This window comes from Lytechinus pictus, chromosome 4, assembly GCF_037042905.1.
Source record: "Lytechinus pictus isolate F3 Inbred chromosome 4, Lp3.0, whole genome shotgun sequence".
Classification (NCBI taxonomy): Eukaryota; Metazoa; Echinodermata; class Echinoidea; order Temnopleuroida; family Toxopneustidae; genus Lytechinus; species Lytechinus pictus.
The window spans coordinates 12,897,310-12,921,301 of NC_087248.1; the positions used below are offsets into that span (position 1 = coordinate 12,897,310).

The window sequence follows — 23,992 nt, forward strand, 5'->3', positions numbered from 1 at the left end:
ACCCCCCCATGGTCAACTATACGTATGCTACTGATATGTCAATCATCATCATCATCATCATCACCACCAGTCCACCATCATCATCATCATCATCATCATCATCATCATCATCATCATCATCATCATCATCATCATCAATCATCATCATCATCATCATCATCATCATCATCATCATCATCATCATCATCATCATCATCATCATCATCATCATCATCATCATCATCATCATCATCATCATCATCATCATCATCATCATCATCATCATCATCATCATCATCATCATCATCATCATCATCCATTGTAACACAGTTGTAGGACTCACCCTTATTTCAACAGGTAGCTCTGACTTGTTCACAAACCAGTACGGTGAATAGAGGAATATATCCCATGACCCTCCCTCGCTGGAGCTATGGGCCCACAGCGTCAGGTACTTGCGCTGGTCCGAGTGCACCTGTTTGGTTGCCATGGTGATGGATTCCGTTGTTTTCATCTCCCTGGAAACCGGGAGATGCCCCTCCCAGTTTGCAGAGAGATACTGTTTGACCTGCCAGGAAGCAACAATAAGAAATTATTCATAGATCAGATTGTGATTGCAGTTTTTTTCTCACATCAATGTTTATTTATTTCTTATTTTTATTTATTTATTTATTTACATGTACCACTCGTGGGATGGAACACCCTATCAGCAAATGCTGTTTTTTATCAAATGTTACCCTAGAGAGAATTACAGTGTACTTGTCACTTCTGTTTGGTAACCACAAATTGCGAGACCTGGGTCCCGAAACACAAATGTTAGCGATTATCGTAAGCTTGATTTTTACGATTGATTGTACACTGTATTCAATGGAATCAATCGTAGAAAAAAGTTCTTTGATCATTGCTAAGCTTTGTGTTACGGGCCCCCTGGGGGTGATAAACAAAGAGTGAAGTGTGATTTAGAGTCATGCTTAAATCTTATGTGCACATGACATGTAACATGCAATCTCACTGATTAATATGCATTACCCCATCTCCTCATAGCCTGATTTGACCAATGCTGTGCTGCCTTTTATATGGCACACAACTGGGAATGTAAGTGTGACTCTAAGTCCCACTCAAATCTTTTTTAAACAAACCCCCCTTGTTTTTATTTATTATTTTTTTTTTTTTTGGGGGGGTTGTTTTTCTTCTGTTGTTGACGTCATTCTATATTGGGGTAAAGAAATCCTAACTTAATTACTTGTCACTAGTAAGGGAAACAATATCTTACACAAGGATGATCAACTTCAATGCTTTAAAACCAAATTCAAAGAGTTTCCGTTTTCCCCAATAATTTTTATTGTAACAGTGCATGGTACAATTCCCAATAAGGCATTCAACCCCCATCATTCCAAATGAAAACAGGACAGACAGACATACAACCTGAAAACATAATGCCTCCTACAATGACCACATACGGAGGGCAAAGGCATGAAATAATCACAATCAAAGAATAATTTTTGTCTACTTAAATAAAAGATTTAATCCTTCAGTGTGTTTTAATTTGCATTTTTACCTGTATTTTCATGCTTTGTGGCTCAGTCAGATCTGTAGAGTATATCGCCATCTTGTCGCCTCTCAACAGGAACTTCAGACCTGTCTCCTGGAATGAAGAAAAAAATAGACACAATGATATATTTATAGAGTGCAGCTTATATACATGTACAAATGTACCTTATTCCACTCTTATCAAAAGAATAACAAACAATGCTACTGTATAAGATGAACAAAAAATTCATTTCATTCAAATCAGAATTGAAATATGATAAGTTTTTAAAAGTGATTTCAAAGGACAAGTGATGAAGTCTTCATTATTTCTTGAGGAAGTTTATTCAAAAGTCGAGTTACATCATCATCATCTTCATCATCATCATCATCACTACCACCATCATCATCACTACCACCATCATCATTACCACCATCATTATCATCACCATCACCATCATCATCATCACTACCACCATCATCATTACCACCATCATTATCATCACCATCACCATCATCATCATCATTATCATTATCATCAACATCATCATCAGGCCAATCTACCACTTACCTCTAAGGTATAGACAACATCATAGGGGAGGTAGTTATGTAACGTGACCGGAGGGTAGAGGTTTAGGGTGTAACAGGGTGCATCCTCTAACCCCTCTGGACGAGGGATCTTCTCATCTTTCCTCTTCACCTGTTGGCAAATATTCAGAAGAGACCATTCAGGACATCCATATATAATCAATCAAGTAACTGGGGATGTTAAAAGTATCCAAGATATGAAGAAACATCTTCAAATACCACTGTTCCTCAGTCATGTTAACCATCTGGAGACTTAGTCTGCATATATGCGGGCTGGAGTCTATGGAAAACATGTGTTAAGGCAAAATCATTCAGTCTTCAATGGGTTAAACGCACATATCATAGTAGGCATTGGAAAAGGGGTAAACTTTGAAACTACACTTTAGCCATACATTATTTCTCAATGGCGTAACATTTTACAGTACCTCATATTTAAAGACCTTAGCTCCCTTCAACTTCACCTGAATGTAGGACCAAAGATTATACACTGTAAACTCAAATTCATAATAATTAAGACCTTGGTAGAATAATAGAATTTGAATATGAATTTGAATATATATTTTAGAATAGAGAATAGGAATCTACAATTTAATAGCTTATAATGTATGATTTATACTTTTCAAAATTCATAATTAATAATTCATTAGAAGAATCAAAATTGGAAATGGAATAAAGATACAATGAAATAAGAAGACTTCTATCTCATTTTGAATATGAATATGAATGTGAATTTAAACATGGATTCTATTTTTTTTTAAGACTAACCTTGAAGTAAAACGGTGGAAGCGCCCCTCTCTTGGTGGAAGGACAAAGATATGACATCTCGGCTGGTTCTTGAAGGTCCCTCCAGAGAATAGGTTTCTCACTCACACCGTACCTATGAACAATATGATCAAGTCTGAGATCATTTTATTGGTGTGAACAGGGCATGCATATACATTGCATGTAGAAATGGAAGCTACATTGTATGAACCTAAGAACAACATGATCAAGTCTGAGATCATGTTATTGATGTGAACAGGGCATGCATTTACATTGCATGTAGAAATGGAAGCTACATGTATGAACATTATTATCAGGTCTGAGATCATTTTATTGGTGTGAACAGGGCATGCACTCACATTGCATATAATGAAAGCATTGAAGCTCAGATTGAAAGGTAGTTGATACAGTATGAAGTAACAATGTATTTGTAACAGATTGATCCATGGTGTGAATGGGCTTCAGATGGATATGTACACAAATGTAAACATGTAGACTGTATGTAAACAATGGATCCTACTAGTAACTAATTTGTTTACAATTTATTACTTCATGTTTACTGTATGTACATGTAAACAGAGCAATCCTCAATTAAAAGTCTTTAGATGTAACTTTTTGCTCATTCTAATCATATGACAAACGATTCATCAATGATATAATGTTGTGAAACCTCTGTACTTGTCCTCTCATAAAGAGAACACCTCACCTTGGGATAGACTCTATAAAAGTTAGAATATACATGTAAGTGAAATAAGTACTAAAGTAATGAGGGAGTTGTATGTGTTTGACATCACAGATCTTGGTCGCATTGCCAATGGGAGGATCTACAAGGCATTAGTGATCTCAATATTCAAATGCTCATAACTTTCTTATTATTCATTCAATCTTCCTCAAACTTTCAACAATATGTTTCTTTGATTTTTCTCTTTTATATGGATTCAGCTGGTTTCAAGGGTTTTATTCTCCTTTAATCACTGATTAATTAAAACTGTCTGAAAAGGGCATAAATTAATAACATATTTGAAGAGGAATACTCAACATTATGAGATGTTCTTGATATCCAAGAGCAACTTATAGAATATGTAAATGTAACTGCATGTTTGCATTCTAATAAAGCACAGAGTCATTCCAATACTATGAGTGTTATATTAACATTTATATGTTTGTTGAATGATGAAGTTGTAAATGACAGATGTCATGAAGTAAAATATAGAGAATAAAATTGTAAAATCTGAAACGAATAAAGCAAAACAGATGTAAAAAGAGAATGCAGAAGCATAGATGGAAACAGCAAGGTGGAGATGAAAATCATATCTCTCAGCAATACATTATATGACAAATGGAGAATGTACAACAAAAATTAAATTCTGTTCCCAGAAGCAGCTATCAAAACCATTAACCATCATCATCATCATCACTGTTTTACCCCCTGGTCAACTGAAAAAGCATAGATGCCTGCATGGTTGGCCACACTGAACGGCTTGTCCATCACCTCCTCTCAACACCCTTAACCTCCTCCTCATAATCATCTTCGTAATCATCATCATCATCACCGAATCCATCAGCATGATCATCATCACCATCATAATAATCATCATCATCATCTTTACCATCATAAATTTCATCACCATCATCACAACCACCACCATCACCATAATCATCACCACCATCATCACCATCATCATCACCATCATCATCATCATCATCATCATCATCATCATCATCACCATCATCATCACTGTGACAGTCTTACCCCTGGTCAACTGGACATGCATAGATGCCCGCATGGTAGGCGACGATGACCGGTATGTCCATCACCTCCTCGGGCTGGATGATGCCAAGACTGGTGAACTCTTCTTCGTCCAGCCCTGGTATGATAGCCCCATGGAGGGTCTGTAGATCAAGCTTCTTGTAGAACAGCTGCACTGCTACTAGACAGTGGTTGGCTACCTGCTCAGGGAAAGAAAGAGACAGACAGACAGAGATAACAGAAAAGGGAGAGGGGAGGAGACAGAGAGAGAAAAGTAAAACATGAAAAGAAAAAGACCCAAAAAAATACTTGTGACTTTTGAAGAAATTTGCATGTGGCATCACTTTTCTTTTTTGGGCTTCTGACAAATACATTGTAAGTACAGCAGTAGCTACAACTGTATGATATCTATAATCTTTCTGTGTTGTTGGGGCCTTGCCTACAAGCTTTTGGCTCTTGAGGATATTCATGTACCGCAATCTCATACATGTACACCGGTGTGTTGGCTCAGTTGGTAGAGTGTCCGTCTCACTACCAGGAGGTCGGGAGTTCATATCCCGGCCGCATCAGACCAAAAGACGTTAAAAGATGGGAGTTCCTGCTACCCTGTTTGGCGTTCAACGATTAAAGGGATAGAGCCTCATTGATCTGGTGCTGCACAGTGGCTGCCAGGCCCACGTTCATTTGGGCAAAGCAAATTTTTGGAGTATTTCATTTCATGTCTATTTCGAACAATAAAATATGGATTTTCATTTTCATGTAAGTGGCTTTTACTTTTTTGTTGAACTGTTCTTACATCATTTTATGAATATATTGCCTTTAAAATGGAAATAAATGTAATGAAAGGAATAATACATTACAAACAGGCAAAGGGAGCAATGCAAATTCATATGTGAACTGAGGGGATGGATTCTGAAGAGGAATTGGACTTACCTGAAGGGGAGATCGGAGCTTAATTTTCTCTTTGCCGTGGCTGATGTGAACCTCACGTACAATCCCATATACCTTATCAGACTGTTTAGGAGTGAAAATATAGTTCACAATAATTTCATAGCTTTATAGATATCATAAATTTTACAGAAATAACTAATCACCATATATACATGTTTATGCTATCAAATAAAGTGAAGAACACTGAACTTTGGAGACTACATGTACAGAATGGTATAGAATGGTGTTCTACAATGACTATATTAAAAAAAAATTACATCTATACTTCAAAATCCTGTGTGCATGTACATGAAACATTTAATTCTGCAGACAAAACAATTGCTTTCAGATCATGTCTGAATAGAAAAATAAGATCAGAAATGTTTTTTCTACAAGAAAAATATAAAAACAAATGGAAACTGATCTATTAAGAATTTGAATGAATAAAAAGCTTTCTACAGGAGTGAAATGACTGTGCTAATGACTGAACAAACTTACATACTGCGAATATGAAGTACTAAATTTACATCTACCTGTATTGTATACATGGATATGGTTGTTAGGGCTTGTACCGGCTGCAAAGAAACATTGTCAGCGCTAGCAGAGCACCAAAAGTAGGCCCTGTCACTTCTTCCGGATTGTGATGACAAATGTTGATCCAGGATGTAAGCAACGCATTGTAGGGATATTAGACACCACCGTGACATTACGGGGAGGTAACAGGGCTCTATTAGTGCATTGTTATAGCTACATGTACATGTAACAACGTTTCTAAGCAGCCGGTACTGATTGGTATGGATAATGTAACAAAATAATATCTGATTTTCATGAATGAAATGTAAACTACAGTGTATATCTGTGGTGGCACATACATTTGATAAAATAATGATTTTTATTATAAAGAGAAAATCTAAGTATTTTGATTTTTGTTTTAAACAAATGATACAATGTTGCAAATAAGGGGCCTTATGCATACTGTATTATGGTGAAATTGGCATGTATACTATTTCAAAGGATAATCTACAATGGGGAAAAGGAAAAAAATTGAAACATATAACTGTAGAAATATTGGAAATTGGTATAATGATACAAACTAGATTTATGTAAAGGTATGGTTTTTAATAATAATTATCATACAAAAATAGTACATTTAGTTTCTATAAATACATGTATAAACCTGCAATTGTTTATGTCAATTTATTTTGTGTGTGAAGGAAGCAACAGTAGGTGGTAATGGAAAACACATGAAAAAAAGTTACATGGATATTAAGCTCAATCAGTTCATTAAAGCATAGACTGTTGAGGGGCACAACATTTCACCATTAAGGGGGCATTAACAGGGTTGGGGGTTTTCAAGGGGCAGATCAAAGTTCTTTTTTAATGAGAAGGCATAAGAAACTTGTTGATAAACAAGCACACAAAATTTGAAAAAAATGTTCCCACTCAAAATCATGTAAAATGGTGCAATGGCACATTTCAGGGGAAAGGGGGGGGGGGGGTCACATGACTACTTTGCCCCTCCCCCTGGATCAAGGGTTGCTTTATTTATGGAATTGACTGTACATGGGGCATGCCATTGATTGATATTACTTGCCTGTGAGTTAGAAGGAGAGAGAGGATAGAGAGAAGTGCCAGCTACGGCAGGAATCAGATTAGTCAAAGAACGGAATCCATCAACCTGGTCAGGGGAAAAACAATCAGAGAGCAATTTTAAGGTGATGTTTCCAGGGAAGCATTTAAAGGTAAAAAAAGTAATTGCAGCAAGTATAAAAACTAATCATGAAATCTAGGCAATTATCAACTAGTATTCTATACTAAATTGATGAAATGAGTAATAAATTTTTACTATATTTTGACTATTCAATTTAAAAGAAAAAAGAGCTCATAAAGATATATGATAGGATGTAAATAAACTAAAAGCAATGTTTTTATATCATATATTAATACAGAAACAAAGTATAAAAGAAAATAACAATAATCAATGGTTGATAAATTTGTTACTTATGAATATTCAAACACAAAATATAAAAAAATAAAGCTTAGTTCATGAGTTATGTTGTTTAATAAAACAAGTGTTTTTCCACGAGTTACTGTAAACAAGCAAACAATAATGTACACATAATCATAAGTTAATATTACATGAACATAAACAAGAGTTCAATGTATTTACACCCCGACTCACAACCAATAAGTAAAACATAGTCTGCAGGTACAGACCCTGATTGAAACTTTGATCAACAAGTGGGTCTTCAAACAACGACTAGCACATATAAAACTTGCTGTTTTAAATCCTGGTTGAGCAAGAGGGTCTTCAGTACACATAGGCTTTGTATTCAGACCTATTAACTTTAGTGAAGCAAAGGTTTGCACAGCAGACTAAAACAAAATGTTTCAACAGAAAAGTTAACATTGCCGATGACAAGTACATGTAGTATACCTCTAGTGTGACACCGTTTTGATTGACGTCCTGAGCACCGCTGTCTGTATCGTCAGCTGAGATGCAGGATACATGGGACTTGTCCTTGCAGTACTTTGAGGTTCTCACAAGGTCCTCTAAGTCATCAAGCCTACAAGCAGGAATCATTTGAAAAGAGGGAAAGAGGAAGCAAGCCTCATTGCAACAAAAAGATACCTTGTTCAGCTCCAGGCAACAAATTATTACCAAATTGTGGAGCGCTGTGGCCCAGTGGATTAGTCTCCGGACTTTGAAACAGAGGGTCATGGGATCGAATCCCAGCCATGGTGTAATTTCCTTCAGCAAGAAACTTATCCACATTGTGCTGCACTCGACCCAGGTGATGTGAATGGGTACCCGGTAGGATTAATTCCTTGAACGCTTTAGCGCCTATCAATATGGCAGCTCAGCTACAACCGGGTAATAATATGATACCAAGCATCAAAGCGCAGTTGAGTATACACATAGAAACTGCGCTATATAAATGGACATATTATTATTTCTTTTATTTTGGGGGGCTACTTTTCGCAGCCTATTGCCTAAATCTGCAACATTGGATCATTGCAGTGAATGAGGAGTTTTGAAGGGTCTTTTGAGTATTTTTGTGGCAAAGTCACCTCAGCCCCTGTGTAAATTTTTCCCTGTTCAGCTATCAGTATATGATTTTCAATTCAGCTCACACAATTCTAAAACACAGCCTTTTTTGAGGATATCACAGCCAACCCAAAGAAAATTAACCAAGTAATTCATGTGGTACATGCAGTTGTACAGAACATACATGTATGTTCACAGTGGGGGATCCATGCGGTTGATGAAATGGGCTATCCAACTTACCCTTCTGTTTCTAGGGGATCGTCGGGCGTGGCTGCATCAGTGGTGTCAACCCCACGGGTCTCCTCTGGGGTGAGGGGTTGGTTGTTGGCTCGGCTTGGCGCAACAAGTCCCCCGTTGATGGGTACCAAGCTGATACCAACCGAATCGGCATTCTCCTACAAAGACATACAGTAATGGATGATGCAAAAACATTAATAATCATAAAAATATATAAGATTTACATGCCACAATTACTATCTTAATTAGATGCTCAAATTACAGGTTAAAAACTTTAAAAGTGAATGAATAAATTGATTTTATACATGTTAAAATCCCTTTTATTGATGAATTGAATCAGAACATACCAAAGTCACCATTTGGTAATATGTTAAACACATATTTCTCAGAGCTGCAATTCCGGTGGCATGTTATGACTTGCTAGTAACTAAAAGACCAAACCTAAACTGGGATGAGTAATGTACAATGTTGTGAAGTGAATCCAAAGTAGCAGTGTCTCAATTCAACCAAGGTATTCCATTTATCCTTACGATAACTTGGCTAAGGACACCGTATCACACAGTTGTATAACACTTGATCACATGGTAATTTTTTTTCAAACACTAGATGACATGCTGTCAATATATACAATCAAGAACATGAATCAACTGCACAAAAATCTGCCACCAAATCATTTTCAAATTCAGCCCCTTCTCCCAATGGATTGACTTACAATAAAAGATGAAGGCACTAGTAGTCTTGCATTCAGACCTGTAGTATTGACAATTTGAGTGGATGCTTCTTGTACATTTCGCATTATCTGTAAATTAAACAATAAGATGATTTATTTATGTGACATTGATACTATCATCATCGCCACCACCAAAAATACCATCATCATCATCATCATCATTATCATCACCATTACCATCAACATCATCATCATCATCATCATCATCATCATCATCATCATCACCACCATCACTATCATCATCACTGTCCTGGTCAACAAGACATGCATAGATGCCTGCCTGGTAGGCCACAATGACCTCTTCGTCCAGCCCTGGTATGATAGCATCACCATCACCACCATCATCATCATCATCATCATCATCATCTTCATCATCATCATCATCATCATCATCACAATCATCATCATCAACATCATCATCATCATCATCATCATCATCATCATCATCATCTTCATCATCACCACCATCATCATCATCACCATCATCATCATCATCGTCGTCGTCATCATCATCATCATTATTATGATCATCATCGCCATCATCATCACCATCATTGCATCGTCTTCATCGTCATCATCATTGTGACCTTCATCATCGTCGTCATCGTCATCATCATCATCATCATCACCGTCACCATCACCACCAAATGTCTATCATTGGACTTCCTTTCTTACCTGTAACTGAGGTTCAGGAACTGTACTGAAAGCTTCAGCAAGGTCCTTGACGACTCCAAGCGAGACCGGAGTCACTGTGACTTGAAGCTTGTCCTGTGAGTTCAGGATGATGTAATTGGCCATCACCTCCACATCAGTAACCTCTGTATCACTGTCTATTTCATCTAGAGAGGGATAAGAATAACTGTTCGATTACTCCTTCTTTGTTGATAAATACATGTACATGTACTACTGCTACTAATACAGTGTAATAGCTGGATTTATACAGCGCTTTTAGCCCGAGGATACAAAGCGCCGCTATTATTACCCCTGCTTTAGCTTTACTTTTAGAGCTTAGGTCTTTCTCTAACCAACAACCCTGTAGGATGAATAAGTACTAACTTTGACCCTCTGGCTAGTGACCAATTTTCCACAAAGGCTCTAATATATTCTGCCCTCATACGGTGTATCTTAATATTTCTCTGTCTCTACCTCTACACATTTCTCCTATCTCTGTCTCCATCTCCCCTTTTCTTAATTGTCCATTCATTTTTCATTTTTTTAAATATTTGCAAACATTTTATAAATCTTATTATCTTTTAAACCCTCTATATCTCTCTACTCTTGGTCTCCCCCTACCCCTCTAATCTATTGTCTTTTTGTTTTTAATCTTTTTTCAGTATTTACATTCATTCTCTAATAATTTTGCTTTCCTTTGACCGTTCCCCCTCTCCCTATCCCACTATCTTTACATCTCTCTCCCTCCCCTCTTATTCTCTCTCTCTCTCCTTTTCTGCCACCATCTGTCAACCTTATGTTTATATTTCTCAGAAACCTCTTGGTTCCTAGCTGGCTAGTGAGTTAGAGTTCCTTGTTGATGATATCCCGCTATCACACTGTCCTGCACTCACTCCACCTGTCAATGCCACCTCCATTCTCCACCACCATCAACTCCCTCAAGCTTTCTTTCTTTCTCTCTCTATCTCTCTCTCTCTGCCAACCTTGTATTTTTATTTCTCACGAACCTCTTGGTTCCTAGCTGGCTAGTGAGTTAGAGTTCCTTGTTGATGATATCCTGCTATCATACTTTCCTGCACTCACTCCACCTGTCAATGCCACCTCCATTCTCCACCACCATCAACTCCCTCAAACTTTCTTTCTTTCTCTCTCTATCTCTCTCTCTCTCTCTGCCAACCTTGTGTTTTTATTTCTCACAAACCTCTTGGTTCCGAGCTGGCTAGTGAGTTTGAGTTCCTTGTCGATGATGATATCCCGCTATCACACTGTCCTGTATTGACTCCACCTGACAAAGCCAACTCCATTCTCCTACCGCCATCAGTTTCACTTCTTCCTCCTACAGGGTGACCCAAAAAAAAAAATCATCACAAATATGAAACTAACTGGTAGAAGTGAGTTCTAAATCTTGCTATAGACAATAACCAAAGGTTCTGGGATGTAGCTCACGCTGTTCACTTGCATGACCCAGCATCTTCCAGTAGCTTGAAGGTACATATACATGTAAGAATAGTATACAGCAAGAGAGATTTATACACAAGTAAAATGTTTCACAATGAGTCCTCCTCGAAATGTACATGTAAGTATAGATTGAGAAGGCAGAGTGTCATTGGACGTGACTAGACTAGCGCTAGCTATAGTAGTAGACAGGAAGTTCTTGGGTCACATGTCACTGAACATGAAGTAGAATTTTCTAGTTCAATGCACAAACTGAACGCAGATTCATGCTGTGAGCTACATCTGGGAGCTTTTGATTAATGCCGATACGGAGAATTTGAACGGTACAGTAAAACATAAAATGCAAATTGAAATGGTACAAGCCGAGATATTTTCTGTGGTTTTATATGTACCTGATTTTGCAGAGTTCCCCATTACAAAAGTTGTAATTTATTAATATAGTCACTGCTTCAGCAGAAAGCAAAATTAATGGTTTTCATATAACTATTCATGACTATATAAACCATATATCTAGGATGAATCACTTGGGAAGACCTCCTTAATTATATTCTCTAGTTACTTGACTTAAAGGTAACTAAGATAATCATGCCTTGAAATGGAAAATTTAGGTAAATAGGAAAGTGGAAAGAAAAAAAGTTTACTTTGAATGAACAGTTGAACAGACATTGTTTAAAAAGGGAAAAGTGAAAGAACAGGGAGTAGTGCTCATATACAATGCTAAGAGTTTATTCCACCATTTCCTTTCAATGCAGTGGATAGTGTTTCTATACAAACCTCCTGCAGCTTCTTCCTCTTCCTCAGAATCACTTGAAAAGATATCCCTGAATATATTCTCCACCTTGTTGAAGAATCCTCCATCGTTCTCTTCGTCCTCATCTTCGTTCTCTGACTTGCTCTCTTGTGGAGGGTTTCTGTCTTCATCCTGAGGGCTTGCAATGTCTGGAATAAAGTTTGAATATAACACATGATATTTGAATATATCATATTATCACCCGTATCATACATCTGAGCTGGTCATTAACAAAGTCGAATTGCCCTACATTTTCCGAATATTAGGAAAGGATAGGTATATTGTTTGTATTTTCCTCGGTCTCAATGCGTGTATTGACTTTGCACGCAGAGACGACACAAAATATACCTTTGTATTTTCCCTGGTCTGTCATCCGGGCCTTTGATGATGCATATGAAGAGATACGCATCATAATGATCCGCGCACCAACAATCTACGTCATAATAAAGACAACGCTGGATCTGGGCGCTTGCAAGTACGTCATAATGGTAAAGTGCAGAGCCTAGACCCTGATATCAACATGACACAATAGAGCTATATTCTTAAACGAAATACCACCATTATTGTGATTTTTGCTCTAGATATCTTATTTGGATAATAATGAAAATATTGACTGGCTCTTCTTTCGGGGAACATCAAAAATATATTGCCCTTAAAAGACCCATATTGCCCTCGTCTAAAGACTCGGGCCAATATGATTCTTTTGCTGGCAATATATTTGATGTTCCCCTCAAGACCAGTCAATATTATATAATTATTGCATGTATTTCTAGAAGAGGATTTAAAGAAGCATTGAAAACATAATTGGCCTGCATGATTTGCCTATGCAATATCTGAGCATAGATGTATTGCATGAAGAACTGCGTTCATCTTAAAAACTTTCCATGCTATATTTAGTTATATTGCATGATCTCTACATAAGTGTATAAAAAAATACACAATTTAAACAATGCGCACAATGATCAATGCAATGCAATGCAAAATTATATTAAATGATGTCATAAAGAGCTAAATGTATATGTAAGTCGTATTTGTATAATAAATAATAATACATGAGATTTGTATAGCGCACTTTCCATCTTGATTAGATGCTCAAGGTGCTTCAGAGCAGAACAACAAAAACTATTTACATATACATGTAATACATGTCTGAACAATAAGTCAATGTCCATTAAAAAAACACTCTTATACAGGTATGTTTTCAGGTTGCCCTCGAAGGTGGTCACTGAAGTCTGTATGATCAAAATTATGTTTTTGAGAGGGGCCATAGAAACTGAATGTGGTTAGTGCATGTAGCATGAGTTACTAAATAACTTTCCTGGGGATATGCATACATTACAGGTAGCTTTATCTTTATTCTTAATTCAAGAATACATACATGAAAACTACAACCTGATTTAATTGAAACACAACATTATTAAGGAACACATGAATAATAATTAGACAAAGATTCAATTGAAACTCACCACTGCTGAGGAAGCTACTACTGTAATGCCCATCCCACTCCAGTTCCGTCTCACTGGTTGTGTCGCTATCCGAGTCTGTCTCAGTCACAGGGTAGGAGCCTGGGGTGTGAACCAGCTGGATGCCTCCATCAACACTGTCCTGTGGACCATCTGGACTACGATCACACATGCTGTAACACTTGATGGGGTGGCTCTCTGCTCGGGTAAGCTGTCATCAGAATAGTTACCAGTATTGTTATCATGATCATTTATTGTACCAGCATGTACTACTGCTCCATTCTGTATTGTTTTGTTTTTACCATGTATAAAGTCATTTATGTTTCTATCATTATTTAGTCAAATAAATGAATAGATAACAATACTACTACTAATAATAATAAGAATGATAATAATAATACTAATAATAATAATAATCATCATCATCATCATCATCATAGCTATTATCAATGCCATCACCAATTTCCTATTCTTCATTAGTACATCTCCAAGTACGTCATCATGATAATAATAGCATTATTATCATAATCATTGTCATTATCATGATTAATACATGTATTATCAATGCCATCATAAATTTCCTAACATTAATCATTACATGCACATATACGTCATGATGACAATAATCATCATTGCCATCATTATTATTTATCAGTATCATCATTATCCTAATTATCATTTTCATCATCATCATCATCATCACAGAGATGCCAACCTAAAGGGATGGTTGTCAGGAACATTTACCATATTTGTCAGGAACAAATGGGAGTTTCTCAGGAACATCCCGCGAAGTAGCATCGTTTATACAGGGATGCCACTAGGTGTCCTCCAAAAATACTGAAACTCATCTCGGGCCGGGACAGTGTCCAAGAAAAAAAAATTTAGGGGGGTCCACCTTTAATTTTGGGATGGACACATGTCACAGGTAAAAAATTTGACAAGCAAAAAAAAAAAAAAAAATTAGGAGGGGGGGGGGGGGTCTGCCCCCACCTCAAATTTAGGGGAGGGGGGGGGAGGACCAAGTGGCTTCTTACCTTGTTGTGATTGATGACTTTGAAGTCAATTAGCATGATTAGGTTTGAAAAACTGACGGTAGTTAGTTGTGTGTTTCTCATAGAACGCTAGACCAAAAGCTTCAGTCTCTGTATTTTGGTTGTTCAGCTGAACCGCGTTGGCTCCACTCACCAATACATAGACTGAAGAGTTGTTGGCCCGTACATTAAGACAACGTATCAGCTAACCCAGGGAGCTCTGGGCTAGCTGATACGTACATAACCCAAGGAGCTCCGGCCCGCTTTTCGGGCCGGAGCTCCATGAGTTCCGTATCAGCATGCAGCAGTAACGTTAGATCTAACATTCGGCGGAAACCCGATTTTCGGATCGTTTTTGGTACATCAAATGTCACATTATGAAAAAATAATTACATCCAAACTTACGAGAAAATATATAAAATTCAGAAACATCGTACCTTAGACCGCAGTTACCGCTAATTCCTTTCAAATGATGATCAAAACTTAGTCATCCTCGATTCCTTCGTTGGTCATCGTAAGTTGCCATCTTGGATGACGTCATCATCTTTACAGTCGTATTTACCAGTCGCTATTATACCGCGATTCGTGCCGCTGATTTGTGCTTGTCTATGTGCGTGCGTTCCAACCAAAAAATTACTTTTTTTCTTTCCAGGGCTCTTTTTGGAGAAACTTGAAAATTTTCCAGGGCTACTCTTTCATTTTCCAGGGCTCTTTTTCCACTTTCCAGGGCTACAATTTCTGGAGCTATTTCGCGGCTTTTTTGCGTTTGTGTGTGTGTGTGTGTGTGTGTGTATGTGTGTGTGTATATATATACACGGTAGCTAGCATATACCAGGGAAGTATAACACTTCCCTGGTTTGACCTTCGCATTGTTTCTTCGAAGTGATTGTTTATGATTTTAGTGTTGTGATGATAGATTGATTTTGATGCTTGAACGATATCTGAGTTGATTCATGGACCTAATACAGACCTATTCAGATTAAATCATGGAGGTAGAACCTCCATGAATTAATCCAAGTTTGAATGTTTGATACTTGGTTGACGTGAGCTTTGCGTGTTTACTATTTAGTGTTATAGCCCATTTGCCAAATTAATCTAGAAAGATCTGTATTCGTGTCTAAAGACAATGTAAAAGAAAAAGAAAGTTCTGAATTTGTACAATTCTGAGGTAATTTATTTTATCATACAATATAGGTACCTGCAAATGTTATGAAGTTGAACAAATATCCTTCGTACATATTTGACTGAAAGTTATTTAAATGACACTTTTAAAAAAGACTTAAAATTATTCATACAAAATAATGATATAAGTCATAAAGGTCATTGAATTGTTAAGCGTTCGTATCAGTTACACAGATTCATGACAAAAGGCCTACCAGAACCAAAACTGGCAATTTCCATCATCCATCATGAATGCCTAGCCTTGCACGGCCTCTAATTGAAATGAACTTATCCACGTCTTTGCAAATTTTACCTGACCTAATTTCTCCACACAGTGAGAGAGGCCATGTGGCAGCCAAACCAAAACAGAATGAAAAGGGCGGCAATCTCGTACCCCCCCCCCCCACCACCACCACAAGAATATCAGATTTCCAAACATGTGCTTCTCAAGATTGTGCAATACATGACGGAGACAAAGAAAGTTATGTAAACAAATTGCCGAGGGTTGATGTCCCTGAATTAAGGGGCTAGTCTACGTTTTCAGTCACTTAAGAAAATGGCGAACTGGCCAAAAGTGAGATACATCATTGAAAAAAAAAAATGAATGTTTGGATTAAAATAACGAAGATTAAATGAAATATGACTGAAAAATATCCATAGTTGAATCTCTACTTTTATTACTGACAGAACAATAGCATCATTTTTTTTATTAACTTCTTGCCAATATTCCAATAAGGCAAGACTCCCATTTAAGACTAGCAAGCAAACGTTATCAATGGGATTTTGGAATGAAAGAAAAAAAAATCAAAGCGTGATTTTTTTTAAAGGGATAGACGAGACTCTTGTTTTGAACAGAGATATAAAAATATTTAAAAACAAACAAGAGGTGATAAACACTTCATTAAAATTATAATGAAGTTCGTAGTGAATTACAACTTGTAAAAGGAGAAATTAACAAGAATAATAGGGAAATAAAGTTTGGAAGAAAAGAAGGAATGAGGAGAGACAAGCTTTGGGGGGAAGGATCAAGATGGGTGGCTGCAGCTCGACATGGGGCTAGAGTGTACATAAATGGGAGGGGGGGGGGAGCAATCATCTATCAAGTCGCCCAAAATCTTGCACCTTCACCAAACTTCTCACACAATCCACACACAAATCCCAGTTCATGATACAATCACAAGTGTCGCTCAACACATGCGCACGTGGTCTCTACTGGCATTTTACAGTCACACACACAGAAATACACACAATGCACACGATGCATCCCCATACCACATGCAGTCACACTGAGCCTAAAGCACACAAGCAGAGAAACGTTCTGCTCGAAGTATATGACTCCTCGGCTCTTTTATTTTATCTCAGTGCTTGGAGTCGGCGCTGGGGCCGATTTTCGTCCATGAATGAGAGAGCATGGCAAAGACTCGAGTCCCTTTATCTCAGAACCGCCGCCGCTTGGTACTCGAGTCTCCAGAGATCAGGGTCGACTCCCCGACTCTGGCATTGAGAATCGGGTAGACTCGATTACCCGGCGCTGGCTCCCAAGCCTAATTGACGAGGGCGATTATGAGTTTTGCAGTCGCCCTCGTGTGAATGTTTTTAGCCCTTTTCCGGGGCTCTTTTTGGACTTTCCGGGGCGAATTCGCCCGCCGCCCCCGTGTAATTTTTTGGTTGGTGCGTTCGGAACTTGTCGCTCGCATTGATTGGCCAGGATATCGATAATTCTAATCAGAAAGCCTTGATAAAAGCATAACTCAATGAACGTAGTAGGCAGTGCGCGCGTTTATAAATTATAGTAGAGAAACTCCCGTTGGTTTACCGTTGGCCACACACACGCTGCATGCACGATACATGTATACACAATACACGCATATACATGTACATGCACAATACACAATACACGCATATATACACATGCACAGCAAAGCAATACACAATACACATGTATTGTAGTTGTTTTTTTCCGTAACCTTTTTGTTGTTGCCGTAACACCGTAATTGGAGGAATAAAATCGGAACAAATACGGCGAATCCGTAACGGTTGGCATCTCTGTCATCACCATCATCATCATCATCACCATCATCATCATCACCATCATCATCGTCATTGTCATCATCATCATCATCATCATCATCATCATCATCATCATTATCATCATCTTCATCATCATCATCATCGTTGTCATCCTCCTCATCACTATCATACATATTTCACCTTTGCAGTGACTTCCCATGCTCTATAATCTCCCTCCTTTTCCATAACCGGTTCAACGATGGGTTCCCACACTGAAAGCTTTTCATTGTAGGACGTCATACCCATGTGCATCTCAGCCTCAGCTCTCAACTGAAATTAAAAAAAACAAAAACCAAGATATGGTCAGTGCCTTTAGTGCTGTAAACAATACCAAAACTATACGATATAATTCACAGGATAGATGGGCACTTAAGTAATAAAATGGTACCTAGGTGTCATGGTATAGTTGCATATTGGGGGGGGGGGGCTCTGAAACTAAACCTTTATCTTAAACTACCAGGTCCCTTGAACGACTCTGGGATAGACCATTGCTGAAGTGCAATGCTCTGAATCATGCCATAGCACATAAATTAGCAACAATACAATACATTTGATAGGAATATATGTGTAGTAAAACACTATAAATGTGTGGTGAATCATCAACGTATAAGTATTAGAGATGGACTTTCAATGCTATCATTTCTTTGATCAAACAAGATCCGCTGCCTAGTCATTTTCTTGATACATGTAGTTTCTGACTACTAGTAAATCAAAACAAAGAAATATGGAAAATAGATGGCCATTCCATGGATGTAAAGATGCAAAGGGTGAAATTTCAACAAGTTTTGGTAAAGGATTTAAAAAAAATATATACCCCTGCAGTTTAACCCGAAATGTCCATTTATTTATAGTGTTTAAATGTAAAAAAAAAACACGACTCAGGCCCAATCACAACATATCTTTGCATGATGTTGCACATATTACACAGTGTATACAGATGTCCAAACAATTTGTGATGCTCTCTAGGATATTAAACCTAATTGATTACATTGATTTTAATACAGATATATCAGAGGACATTTGAGTTTGAGATAAAGCCAAGTAAAAATAATATACATGTGTCTTTTTTTCTCAACACAGGAAATCAATTAAAATTATTGCTTACTCGTAAATTGCAATATCTGGGCCCTGTTGCATTTAAGTTACTATTATGGTAACATTGCCCTCCAGTGGTAACTACCATGGTAACCATGATCACAAACCAATCAGAATCAAGGATTCCATGCAAGTTACCATTGCATGGCAACCTACATGTATTTCATAAATACACTGTTTTTGTTCAAGGTTTTTTTTTAGTTGATATGAAGCTATCAACGTAGATGTGTATACTTTGTCTTGATTTGGATTTCTGTTTGAATGCTTATGAATTTTGATTTGTAATAAAAAAAGCCGAATTGAAACAGGGAAACGCCTAATGAGAATTAATGATTTCATTGACGAGAGAGTTAATTATGAAGTGGCACTCCTTGTTACATGTTAATGAGTTTGGAGGTGTAATTAGTTTTCTTCTTTTGAAGTGATGAAGAAGTGAGCCTTTTGTTTCAAGTGTTTATAAATGTATATTTATATATCGAAAGTTCCAGATGTTTTATTGAAAGTTATCATTTATTCAATTCAAGTACAATGATGATAGAAATTATATATGACAGTTTAATATAATCATTGTAAATTACAGTTTATGATCATCATAAAATAGCAGTTTACAATGTAGGTTCACAATGAATATATTATTCTGAGACAGCTTGCTAGGATATATACACCTCTCATCCTTAAAGAGAGTAGAATGAGAATTTGCATTGGCAAATGCCACATGTTTTGAGACAATACCAGATGCAGGAAACAACTGAACTATTTTTGCGGTGAGTTGAACAGAAGACACTGAATCTCAGCGCTATTTCAATGTCTTGATGTATCTCAACAAATGTATGAACAGGATCATATTCAACAGTATGTTCAGACTTGATTTCTAAGAGAACATCCAATGGTTACAAACATCTTGATGAAACTGATTAGTTAAATGATCTGCCTTCATCTTTTGAGTTCATCAAGGGTTTTCCAGAATCATCGCTGTGATATCAGAACCTGGGAATATGGCTACCAACAAGCTTACATGTATCTTTGCTCTATGCTTTTATGTACATGTAGCACTGCTGGTAGGTGGACACAGTCTAATATCTCCTCATGCAGCTAGGCCTCAGGTGGTGGACTCAGCTTCATCTTTAACATCTTATAGCAATCATACTAAATGCCATTTGAGGAACACAAGTCAAGGTCTTATTGCTGATTGTGGCCATTTGAAATTAAGAGACATCCCTCAAGATTTGCCTACTGAAGTGCAAGCCCTTGACATGACCTTTAATAAAGTAGAAGTGCTTTGGAATGAGTCTTTCCAGAATGTGCCTCATCTGGTAACTCTGAATATGGAAATTAATCAACTGACCTTAATTGAAACTAAGGCCCTGTGGCCCTTGACAGAGCTCAGGAACCTCATATTGAACTCCAACAATCTGATGACGTTGTCACCAATGCTCTTCATCAAAAACATTTTTCTTACTAAACTGGCCATCTATGATAATAAGTTCATCAATATCCCGTGTAAGGCATTAGCTGTCCTACCACGACTTACAAGTATTTATGTACAAAATAATAAAATTAAAAGACTCAACTTTGACGGCTGTTCAGAATGTTCTCACTTGTCAAAAATTGATGTTTCCAATAATGACGTTGTTGAAATTCACCAGAGGGACTTTCTACCACTGCAAAGCCTGTCTCTATCTAATTTGTACCTAAATACAAATGAGATAAACATGCTACCAAGAGAAGCCTTTTATCATCTGAACTCATTGCAAATGATAAAACTTGATTCAAATACCATCGAATCATTTGATATTCAACCATTTCTAGGTATGGATTTTATTGCAAAACTGTCAGTGAAAAATGGGAAAATCAGGAAGCTTCTTCCACCTCAAAATGCAACAGACAAAGTAGATTATCAGTATCCAACCATCATCAGTCTTGACATTGCCTACAACTTGATAGAAAGTGTTCCTCCAGATTCATTTTGGGGGTTTTCAAAGCTTCAGATTCTTCGCTTGAATGGAAACAAAATCTCGATTCTTGTGATCAAGTCATTTTGTCGGTTGCAATCATTATTAGAACTTAATCTATCATTCAACAGAATTGTGTCTTTGCCACACAACACTTTTGCTTGTCTGTCCAGTTTAAAAACATTAAATCTTATGAACAACTGGTTACAGAGCATTTATCCCAAGTCTTTCAATGGCATGCCAAGGATTCAGTCAGTGCTCCTGTCACATAACTCTATAAAATATCTTAACAGAAAAAGGCAAGCATGGACACTTAGGACTCTTCAATCAATTGATTTTTCCTTTAATGACATCACCTCCATTGGTAAAGATTCATTCACCGGCCTTATAAATCTAAAGGATCTTAACTTATCTTCCAATCAGATCATTTACTTCAGCCCAATGGCGTTTGCTGAGCAATTCAAGTTATCAAGACTCTACCTCACAAATGAAAAGACACTGTACCTGGAAAAGACTTTCAAGCAACTGCATTCTTTGACCTTCTTAGATCTGTCAAATTCTCCAATCAAAATATCAAAACATCAGACTGAGCAATTCATAAACTTGACAAAACTGCAAGAACTGAGAATGGAGATGGCACAGTTGAGTGATACAGACTTATACCATAGTCGAAGAAATGAGTCATTATTCACTGGGTTGTGCTCCTTAAAGAAACTCAATCTAAAAGATAATTCTCTGATGAACCTAGATAGAAGAGTTTTTAAAGCCCTGTCTAACCTCCGCTTTCTTGACATGACAAAGTCCGGAATAAAAGTACTGAAGTCAGGGATATTCAGTCCTCTCTCATCCCTTCTGGTTTTGTACCTTGGAAGCAATGAGCTGCAAAAGATTCCTGGTGACATATTCTATGGTCTCCACAAACTAGCTGTGGTTAAGATCCAAAACAACAGAATTCATGACCTGGACCCAAGAACTTTTGCCCAGAACCCTCGACTGGCCATTCTCCATCTATCTGGAAATCAAATCACCAACATCAAACCAGGAACAGTATTCCCGAGCAATTCTCATTTTAATTTGGATCTATCTAGGAACCCCCTCACATGCTCTTGCTCTTTGGCATGGTTCAGAAAATGGCTCAAGTCGAGCAATGTCAATTTTAAGCACGCCAACCAAACAAACTGCTCTGGGACATCATTAAAGGGTCTTGCTGGTCAGCCAATCTTGTCATTTCATCCAGACGATTACTGTGGTATCAACATTGTTCTTATCCTGGTCCTCTCTTTCTCTGGTGTTCTGGTTGGTATGATGGCTATTATTGCCTACACTAAACGATGGTGGTTAAACCATAAATTCTTCCTTCTTAAGCTGGCTGTCGTGGGTTACAAAGAAATGGCAGAAGAATTTAACAATTTCAACTACCGTCATCATCTCAACATCATGTTCCAGGAATCCGAGCAGGAATGGATAGATCAGGTCATGAAACCTGGCCTGGAGGCGAGGATGCCACATCTGCAGAACATAATCTTTGGAGATGAAGACCTTCATATAGGTATGTACTATATTAATGCAATCTTTGATGCCCTTGACAATAGCTTCAAGACAGTCTTGCTGCTAAGCAACGAGTCTATCAACGATGCCTGGACCATGACAAAGGTTCGCATGGCTCTAGAGCACATCAACGATACAGGACTTGACAAGATCATCCTGATCTTTGTAGAGGACATCGAGGATGAGAACATGCCATATCTTGTCAGGTTGTTCTTGAGTAGGAACAAACCTTACATGCTGTGGACAGATAACGAAGATGGTCAGGAACTGTTCTGGGCTCAGTTTGAGAAGAGCATGAGGGCAAATAAAGCCATCAACAATGCCATCCCTCTCTGAAGACGTTTGATCTCCATTGATCAAAAAAATTAGGACTTTTCTTTTGTTGCTGGGGATCATTTTAATAATAACAAAATAATAATAAAGTAGGATTTATATAGCGCACGTATCCACCTTGTTAGGTGCTCAAGGCGCTCCCACACGTATATTATCCAGGCTAACCTAGTCTACCAATTCCGGTGCTCACAGCTTTTTGAGGAATTACTAGGTTGATGATGTCACTGTCCTTTTGTTGTCACTCCAGAGGCTACGGTCATCTTATTACTATCATCATGAATTAGCATATTGTGTGAAGCTACCTGGGGCCCTCTGCAGAAAGAGATGCGATCAAACGCAACTAAAAAAATCTTGCCCAACTTCATTTTCAGTCAATGAAGCACCCGTATTTGGGACTTGCGCTTGATATTTTGACTTTAAAACGTAACTCTCCCTGCAACAGGCCCCTGTACACACATTACAAACATATGCCTCTAAAAAACATTTGGTGATAAAATAAAGAAAGTATATCATACTTCTGGAAGTCAATGCTTTGTAAAATGATTCAACTTTAACAGGGAAACACGTGCCTTTAAATCCATAAAAGAAAAAGGTAAGCAGATAGTAGTAATTTTCTATGATTTACAGAATAGGCCTACAGGTAATTAATCAATTTCTGCTTTAACAACACTATCTTGTGTGTACATACACTTTTTGGTTCTTTGTGTACACTACATGTATGCTTAGTTAGTATATATAAACTTGCATCATTTCTCTCCCATTAACAATGTGCTGTAGGTAGAGAGTATAAAACATAGTGTATAGTGCAATCAATACTTAAATATTTTGTAAATACATGTTGTTAAAAACACACAATAGGTGAAAAACAAATGA

General features: G+C 37.5%; 2 protein-coding genes across 4 annotated transcripts in view; one reads left to right on the forward strand and one right to left on the reverse strand.

Moving 5' to 3' along the window:
* Positions 1-23,992, reverse strand: part of LOC129259520 (intermembrane lipid transfer protein VPS13A-like) — a 120,828-nt gene that overhangs the window by 23,992 nt on the left and 72,844 nt on the right. The window contains exons 43-57 of one of the 3 annotated variants that reach the window (XM_064098414.1): positions 18,333-18,461; positions 13,933-14,140; positions 12,451-12,615; positions 11,423-11,557; positions 10,225-10,388; positions 9,532-9,618; positions 8,823-8,977; positions 7,971-8,100; positions 7,128-7,211; positions 5,537-5,617; positions 4,607-4,803; positions 2,857-2,968; positions 2,075-2,203; positions 1,535-1,621; positions 323-544 (exon numbers count right to left, since the gene is read on the reverse strand). In XM_064098414.1, coding sequence (XP_063954484.1) covers positions 323-544; positions 1,535-1,621; positions 2,075-2,203; positions 2,857-2,968; positions 4,607-4,803; positions 5,537-5,617; positions 7,128-7,211; positions 7,971-8,100; positions 8,823-8,977; positions 9,532-9,618; positions 10,225-10,388; positions 11,423-11,557; positions 12,451-12,615; positions 13,933-14,140; positions 18,333-18,461 — 2,085 coding nt within the window. Of the gene's footprint in view, positions 1-322; positions 545-1,534; positions 1,622-2,074; positions 2,204-2,856; positions 2,990-4,606; positions 4,804-5,536; positions 5,618-7,127; positions 7,212-7,970; positions 8,101-8,822; positions 8,978-9,531; positions 9,619-10,224; positions 10,389-11,422; positions 11,558-12,450; positions 12,616-13,932; positions 14,141-18,332; positions 18,462-23,992 lie in introns of all 3 variants that reach the window. The other 2 variants (XM_064098413.1, XM_064098415.1) reach the window with 2 other exon arrangements.
* Positions 20,282-23,122, forward strand: LOC129258994 (protein artichoke-like). The gene has a single exon (XM_054897261.2). The coding sequence runs from the start codon at positions 20,282-20,284 to the stop codon at positions 23,120-23,122; it is 2,841 nt and encodes a 946-aa protein (XP_054753236.2).

Coding starts and splice junctions, on each gene's coding strand:
- LOC129258994 (XM_054897261.2), top strand. CDS start 20,282: ATGGCTACCAACAAGCTTACATGTATCTTTGCTCTATGCTTTTATGTA.